The sequence below is a fragment of the Athene noctua genome, chromosome 2, assembly GCF_965140245.1.
Source record: "Athene noctua chromosome 2, bAthNoc1.hap1.1, whole genome shotgun sequence".
NCBI lineage: Eukaryota > Metazoa > Chordata > Aves > Strigiformes > Strigidae > Athene > Athene noctua.
Genome location: NC_134038.1, coordinates 71050083 through 71058516, shown reverse-complemented (window position 1 = coordinate 71058516; position 8434 = coordinate 71050083). Strand labels below are relative to the sequence as shown.

The 8434-nt window shown below is 40.4% G+C and overlaps 1 protein-coding gene across 1 annotated transcript; it reads right to left on the bottom strand.

Moving 5' to 3' along the window:
• Nucleotides 1–456: 456 nt before the first annotated feature.
• On the bottom strand, nucleotides 457–8397 carry CHMP5 (charged multivesicular body protein 5). Its single transcript, XM_074897807.1, has 8 exons — nucleotides 8250–8397; nucleotides 5288–5392; nucleotides 4507–4553; nucleotides 2864–2957; nucleotides 2712–2783; nucleotides 1969–2077; nucleotides 1474–1586; nucleotides 457–938 (listed from the first exon to the last, which is right to left on the bottom strand). The coding sequence occupies exons 1-8, from the start codon at nucleotides 8316–8318 to the stop codon at nucleotides 888–890; spliced, it is 660 nt and encodes a 219-aa protein (XP_074753908.1). The 5' UTR covers nucleotides 8319–8397; the 3' UTR covers nucleotides 457–887.
• Nucleotides 8398–8434: the final 37 nt, after the last annotated feature.

Sequence of the window (8434 nt, the reverse complement as noted above, 5' to 3'; positions counted from 1 at the left end):
CACCCAACCGCGGCCTGACCGCTCCCGGGGCCGCTTCTCCGGGGCCCGGCCCCCGCCTCAGACCTGCTGCGGGGGAATTAAACCCAGCAGCTTTTCCCCAGGATGCTGGTTTTCCTGTTGGCTTTTATTGCTGCTCCGAGCAACTGACAGCAGCGGAGAGGCGGCCCCACCAACCCTGGCGTCAGCGTGACGCTGCGAAAGGCAGCACGAAGGGGCTTTGGGGATCGGAGCTGGAGTCCCCACCTCCGGCAAAGCCAGTGCTCGAGCAGCACACGACACTGTTAAGAACGGGGCAGGTTAAGAACACATTAATTACCAGAAACGCCACACAAAAGGATCAGCTAATCTATGTGATTTTTATGTCGCCATAGGATACATAAAGTTAACGATAACCCTACTTACTACAGCTTTCAAGAAGGTTACAAGTATGGTAGCATAAAAGTCTCAAGACTGCAGTAGTTTAAAAATTGCTTTCAATTCCTTTATCAAATGAGCAGAGTAATAAGGGAGCTATTTTACAGAGAGTAAGCAGCAACATACAGTCTTAGTTTCAAGAAAGAGAAACAATACGAAGTCAAAATAAACCTCAGCTATCAACAGCCACCACTACTCTTCACGTATTACTTTGTCCATAAGACATGAAAATCAAAACCTATTAGACTGACTTGCTTCCACTGAAGGGAATTATGCCGAATTTTCCATTAATAGAAAAGTCAGTAGTAAAACAACTTTCTTCAGAGAAAGAACACCACCAGCCATTCATACTGCATTCTAGGATGTAGTGATATTAAGGTTACACTGGAAGGACAAGTTCTCCAGGATTTAAAAAAAAAAACTTCTTAATTTATAAAGTGTAGTTCATTATATCCATTGTGCTTTTGAAACATTTATGTTGCGGGGATCTTTGGCAATCCAAATTCATCCACCAATACACCATCCTGTAATGAAGAAAAAGCAGCAACAGGTTAACAACTCTACACCAACCAGAACATTTCACAAAAGTTTCCCTACATTTTTCTATGAAGTGATAGATCTGTAATTGTCACTGTGTGCCAGCTGGGATCAGAAGAAGAGCATCAGTCTTCCTCCTCACTATGAAGTTATATTAAAGCCCCAAAAGCTTTTTTTATATTTGCTTTTTTACATTTCTTATGTTTTTAAGACTAACTGTACTAGGAGCTTAATGGTACACTGAAATTCTACTTGCAATCTGACAATGTTAGATAGAAGTTACAAAATGCCATTTTAGCTCTTTAAAATATAATAGAGTATTAAGTACACTGTATTTATATACTGTAATGTATTTTTATGAAAGATATGATGTATATCCAAAACACATAAACCATTAAGGACTTTTTTTTTTGTTGTTCAAAATATTAATGATTCCAAATACCAAGCAACCAACACAAATGAGATTACTTTTTTTTTTTTTTTGTCTTGGATTATTTTGCTTTCAATAATGAAAGGACTCACTTTGTTTTTCGTGTCAGTAGGAGTGACCTCTGGGATTGCTGGAGCAGATGCAGCTTCATCTAAGTAGGAATTGTCTTCATCAGCTAAAAGCTCATCACCTAACGCATCCAGTTCTGAAATTTAATTATCTTGGTTGAAAAATTATGCAAAGAAATTCTTTTGCAAAAAGAACAGTTGCTCTTACAGAGAAACAGGATTCATACTGAATGCCTACATTCATACTCATTTAGCATTACTTAGTCATCTGTCGAGAATAAACATACAGAAAACAGACAGAACCTTCTTTCCTTCACTGTAGTATTCCATTAGTGTGTATCTCATATGTCTGTCTCATGCTTTTATTACTGTTCTTAAAGGAAATGCAGCTTTTATGTTTAAAAAAGTGATTAAAACTATTTTTTTTAAACACACAAAGTATTTCCTAATGAAAATAAAAATCACTGTATGATGATTTTTACATTCAGTGATGTAAAAATCATCCTCCACCTTCCTAACCTGCTTCCAAGTCATCTTCATCAATCTCTGGTGTTCCATAGCTACGACTCAGTGCTTCCTGGACTTCATTGGCTTCTTCCATCATATCCTCTAGCTGATCTTGTATGTCCTGGAGCAAGAAACAATTTCACCTGGTCTACATTTAATAGTTTTAGTTAATCAGAAGCATAAGAAAGAGAACTTAAAGGACTTCAGCACTGGCATTTGATAAGACTTCAAGTGCAGCATACTTCAAATTAAATTTAGAGACCTTATGGGGGTTTTTTATTCATTTTCTGAAGACAGGGCCAGGACTTGCAGACCTCTCAAAATTAAACTGTTTGTTTATTGATGAGGGGTTTTGGTTGGTTTTGTTTCTGGGTTTTGTTTTTTTAATCGGGCACTATCTTGAACCGGGGGAGCAAAGGACTGGTCTGCATGCTGCTAGCATGGGGGTAAAAACAAAAAAACAAACAAGAAAAAGAAGACAAAAAAAGGCATAGTAGAAGGTATTCACCAACATTTATGCTGAAGTGCAGAGGAAAAGAAGGGAGAGATTAAAGATTAGTCCAGCAAGGAAACAACAATTAGTGCAATAAGGCCAACAACTGTCTGTGCAGTACCAGAGAAATCATGAAGGAATTACGGTGGTCCCTTAAAAAGGAGGCAAACTCATGTGAACTAAAGCAGTCAGCTTACATTTAAATTACATAGCCCACTTGGCACTATTCAGCTCAGCAACAATTTCAGCTATAGAAGCTCACCTCAATTTGATCAATTTTGACTTGCTTGTAAGCTTTCTTCATTTCTTTCACCCCCAGTTTCATTGCATCAACCTAGAACAGAGTCAGACAACATGCTTGTATCTGATGTAGCACACACAAGTTAAACACATGCGAGATTAATATACTGGTACCGTTGTCTTTGTATCCTTCAGTGCCTGAATAGTGTAATTCGCTTGTTCCATATTAAAAGATTGTTGTGACAGATTATCCCGCTGTTGTTCATACCTGTTAAAAACAATGCAAAGAATGGCTTTAAAACACCACTATTTATTGCCACAAAATTCTTAATTTTGAAAAAATTTTTTTAAAAAGGAGTAATCTGAAGATAGGAACAGGTTTTTTTAAAAAATATTATAATAAACAATCATATCAGAATAAATAGTTTTGTAAAAATCTGGCCATTATGCATTTCTGTGTATTTAAAGTTGACAAAGCCGCTCCTGAACTAAGCTTCTGTTTTAACTGATGGCAATACCATATTTGTATAGGTTTACACAGTAGGTGAGGATATAGCAAAATTTAAATCACTATAAGCCAGAGATGTATCCAATTGCTCACTAATGCTGTAAGCAGCATGGAAGAGATGCAGGTTATCCAAACCACAGTGGCTGTGCACCGGAGCTCTGCAGGGCAGAGAAGAGGGGGAGGATAGGGTAGCAAAAAGCTAACAGAAAAGGGAGACTAAAAATTAACAAATCATTCCTTCTCAAAGCTAAACTTGTACCCAATCAAGAATGTAAAATGTCAACTTAAACATAAAAATTAAAGCATAAAAACAATGAGTCCTTCTTGAAACATCCAAGGCAGTAGGTCTTCAAGACAAGGATGATCAAATACAAAACAGCTTCTGGACAAGGAATGACTATTCCAGTTCAACAAGATGGAAAAGAGATGACTGAAGGATATGATGCTGGCCTATTATAAGGGGCCCAGTGACTGTAAATAGGGGAACAATTATCAAGATTAGCAGGCAGCATAGTCAAAAAAAGGAAAAAAACCCAAAACCCCAAACCAAACAGTCCTCCTCACAACTTCTAATGAAACTATTGCATTCCTTACCATATGATATTTTGGATGGTAAGGATTCACAAATACTTTACAAGTAATTGAGCAGGTCTGTTGAGGTACAATTCATCCGAGGGATATGAAATACAAGACGACACAAGCTTTGGCTCAGACAGCATCTAAGAGATTTGCAGTTCAGGGACTGTAAGATATTCCAGTGAAGCATCCCTGAACACTTACCATGTTCTGACATTCTTTCCTTTGTATTTGTTGCCGGACACTTTTCAAGACAGTATACTAGACTAGACCAGACCACACCACAGGATCATCTATCCTGTCCATTCTGTTTTTTCTGCATAGACACAATTACGTGCGCTACATGTGCTCAAGTCCTAAAGGGTGTCCACAGAGAACAGGTAAATTTCCAGTAAACCAGACCAAGATCACCGAGTACAAAATTTATAGTAATCAATTAATAATATAAAATGAGGCACTTTCTCAGAAAGTTTAGGAGCCAAGCATAGCTGTAATAATGAGCAGATTTAGGTCAGCTTGTCCCAGTCCAAATTTACACACTCACATACAAATAAAGCACAAATACGCTGACGCAAAACCTGTAAGAAAATGCTTCTGAAAGGCTGGTTAGCTTGTTCAGCATTTTTCTTTAAAGAATGCTCAGAAGCACTGGAAAGAGAAATTAAAGTGTGCTATACCCCCTTAAAGAAAACAGGCTTTCATTAATCTCAAACAGAGAGAGGTTTAAACTTACATTCGCTTCTGCTTTAACACTCTCAGTGCTTTCTGCTTTACTGTATTCTGAAAGACACAGTATTGTTACATTAGGAAAAATATTTGACTTTACTCTTGATTATACTGTCGAAACCTAGTGTATTGCATTTAAGATTTCCAAGAGATTCCTCAGTTACTAGTGCAAAGAGTTTAACAATAGTCACATTCAGTGTTTGTCTTGCATTAATGATTAACCAAACAGGCTTGTATGTAAAGCTTCTAATAAAAGATACTTTCAAAAATGCCTGGCTTTTGAATTTTTTTTCATAAGCAGAGCACAAACTTAGTCCATCAGAACCATCTTTCATCAACACATCTTAATGGTCAGCATCAAATAATACCACAACCTTAATGCTACTGTTTATATTATATATGTTTATTATTAGATAAATTTTATAATATATGTTCATCCCCTTTCAAAAACGGGTTTTGCTACTCCCTTTCTGCATAGTGCAGACCTTTTTATTATGGCCGATGAACAAAACAGCCTCTCTACCAGACTTAATTCAGGTAACAGAAGGAAGAAGGGAAGCAAGTTCCTTCTGATTGAGGAATGGAAGAAATAAAACCAGCGAAAACACTGTTCAAAAATAAATGTCTAAGAGATGCTTCAGAATAAAAATAATCCTGCAGGATTTTACACCTCATCAGTAGGGCAAGATGCAATTCTAAGAACCTGATGAACTGGCTACATCACCCACTACATGACAAGAAGCATGAGTCATATCCTTTCATGCTTAAATTGCACAGAAGATTCTTACCTTTGCAGGCCCCTCTCTCATCTTCTTCATTTGATCCTTATACTTCACTAGTTCTGCATCAAGCCTAGCAATTTTCTTGTCAATTGACTCAGCTCTGCTATCCACCTTTAATGCATGATGGGGAAAACAAACAAAAAACCCATTCATTAAGGTTTTATTCGTATATTGGACGATATAAAGAACAGTCTCAGATTTATTATGCTTCTAACTGAACTGTTCCTTCACTCAGTGGTTTTATAAACAGTTCAAAGTTTGTAGAGAATCCAAAATGAGAATTGAGTGAAACACCTTCTACAACGAGCACAAGAAACTTCTGGAGGTCACAGGAAGCTCTGCCACTGCAACGTGCTCTTGTCACTGAGATGTTCCCTTGCACACCCACTCAAGTCACAGTCTCTATTCAGGAATTTCTGATAACATACAATGCCAGGGACTAAACTGGAATGCAAAAAGAAAAACACAGTTGTACTACGCTGGCAGATAAGGGGGCAATGCAAAAGGGACAGAGATGTGTTCAGCAAGGCTAGAGGTTTATTTTTGGTGGGCAGAGAACAGTAATCCTTCAGAATGATACCTGGATTACTGGTTATGTTTAAAAAGCCCAGACTTCACCATTTTGAAAGGTGCCTAGCTTCTTTGTCAGATCAACATTTTTCCTATCACTTCCCGCAAAAGGAGCTAGGACACAGCAGTTCCACCTGGTAGCTACTCCAAATTCTTACTGCACTTTTGCTCCAAATCCCAATAGTAGGTGCGCAGCTCAGTAAGAGACCTCCAGCAGTCAACCCTAACAGCCCTGGTGCAAGGCATATCACGGAGTTGTCATTTTGGGAATATTTAACCCTTCTGCATAAGAAGGTTAAAGATGATAATTACATAACCCGTACCCAGCATAGGTATAGATCATTCTAACACAATACACAAATTCATAAAGAAACAAAGAAAGCCTTCTTAACATGAACCAACTATCACAGCATTTCTCTGGAAACAACAAAATAAAGCTTATTAACGTCTCATTCCAAGGAACCTCTCTAGGGATTAGAATATAATGACATTCCAATTATAGCATGAGACCAATCAGTGCAAATTTACAATTCTGACTTGCTAATAGTGAAGATGAACATGAATAATTATGCAGATTTTCATTTTGGTGTCTCAATAATCCTTTTGCATCTCTATGACAGCAATATGCATTTGCCAGAGGCATCCTGAGCAGAACATCTGATACAAACACTCCACACAAGACATTAAAGTGCATGGGCACAGCTGGCTTTGAAAAAATTGTATTAAGCTTTCTAGTATGCCAAATATTTTACTAACAGCAAGAAAAAGACTTATTTATGATTTTAAAACTCTTGCAGGTTCAAAATGTAGCACCTCCTCAAGATCTTCATCACCTAAATGCATCTTTAAAGTCAGCTTCCTTTACAGGGGAAAACCAGTTATTTGGTTTATTTATATAATGATTCTTTTAAGCAGTTCAAGCAGGAAACAGAGACAGATCCTCCTACATTGATTAACTATATAATTTGACACGTTACACAAGAGCTCAGCTTTTAAAAATGAGGACAGAAGAGGGTAGAACAGATTTAATTTATCCATAGGAAGACTAAACTGTTTATTAGGACCTGAAGATCTGCTTTCTATTATTCACAAATAATGCATACCAAGGTATGTTTCATTACTACAGAAGGGCCCCACTGTAAACAAAAGCAAGTGATCATGATATCCCAAGTCCCTGTTGAGCAAAATTGCACCTTATTTAAATAAAAGCAAAAAGAACATCACATGTAAGACCGAATTTTAACATTATCACAACTATTAGCCCTTTGTTCATATGTTTCCTACTTACTACTCTCAAAAACATAAATTTGGAGTGTTTTTTTAAAGAAGAAAAAATAAAAATACCAATGCTACCGTCCCTGATGCATCCTTCCTCCTATCAGCCTCATGACAGCTCTGAGTCATCTGACAGCTCAGCCAGCAAGGATAACAAAAAATCTGCCATTTCGTGCAATGTCAAGGAAAGCATGGCAGGCACGGCAAGAGAGCGAGCAGAAACTGCGGAGAGTGGGAACATACGCGTGGGGAGCAAGTGGGGACACAGGAGGGCATCACACTGCCAGCTGGCAAACTCAATAGTGACCAGCCATCAAAGAAAAGTAGGGAGAAGTGTTTCCTGGGCTCCAGTAAACACTTCAGATTAGGGATCCCACAGAACCAGCTCTTTAAATGTAAAAATCTTGAATTGGTTAGGTATCTTAAGGTGATGCTTGTTCTCCTACCACAGGAAAAAAAAAAGTCCTTAGATGGAAAGATAGAAAATACCCGTGAGGATATAAAAAGAGCCAGGCCTTACACACATATTGAGTGCATCCGTTTATGGGATGTGCTCCTGTGCGCAGGAAACAAATATTGGCATGTGTGTATATACATACAAATGTACGTACTGGTGTACAGGTACACTCCTCCTGTACACGCTGTGCTGATGCACAGGTGTGCCCTGAAATACGTGTGTGCATACGCATAAACACGCTGCAGCAAAGCAGAGGCGCGTATCTATGCACACTCAAGTACACACACACACAGAGTGCCCACACACCGCTGTGTTTCCACGCCAGATTCAGAGGCACACCTACACGCAGGTGCATACTGCCACGCACATACACCCCCTCGCACAGGCTGTACCCCCAAACCAGCGCACCCCCGCCGTGCCTCCGGGTCGGTGCGGGCGCTCGCACACTTCCGCGTAGGAGCAGGCCCACGGACACGCAGTGACTCACGCGCGAAGCCCTACACCCACACCTATGCGGGAGGAGGCACGGCCCGAGGGGCGCAGGCGCGCCCTCAGCACCGGGCGCAGGCCCTGAACCCACCGGGCCGCCCCCGCGGAGGCAGCCGGGCCGAGCAGCGCACCGGCCGGCGCCGGGCGCGGGCCAGCTTCCCCGGGGAGGGCACTCACCGTCCCGATGCAGTCGGTGAGGCTGGGCGGAGGCGCCTTCGGCTTCGCTTTGCCGAAGAAGCGGTTCATGGCGGCGGCGGCGCCTCGGCCTCGCTCTGGCTCCTGGTCCCGGTCCCGGCAGCGGCGCTCCCCACCGACCCGGAAGCGCACCGGCGGAAGGCGGAAGTGCCGGCACTGCGGCCCAC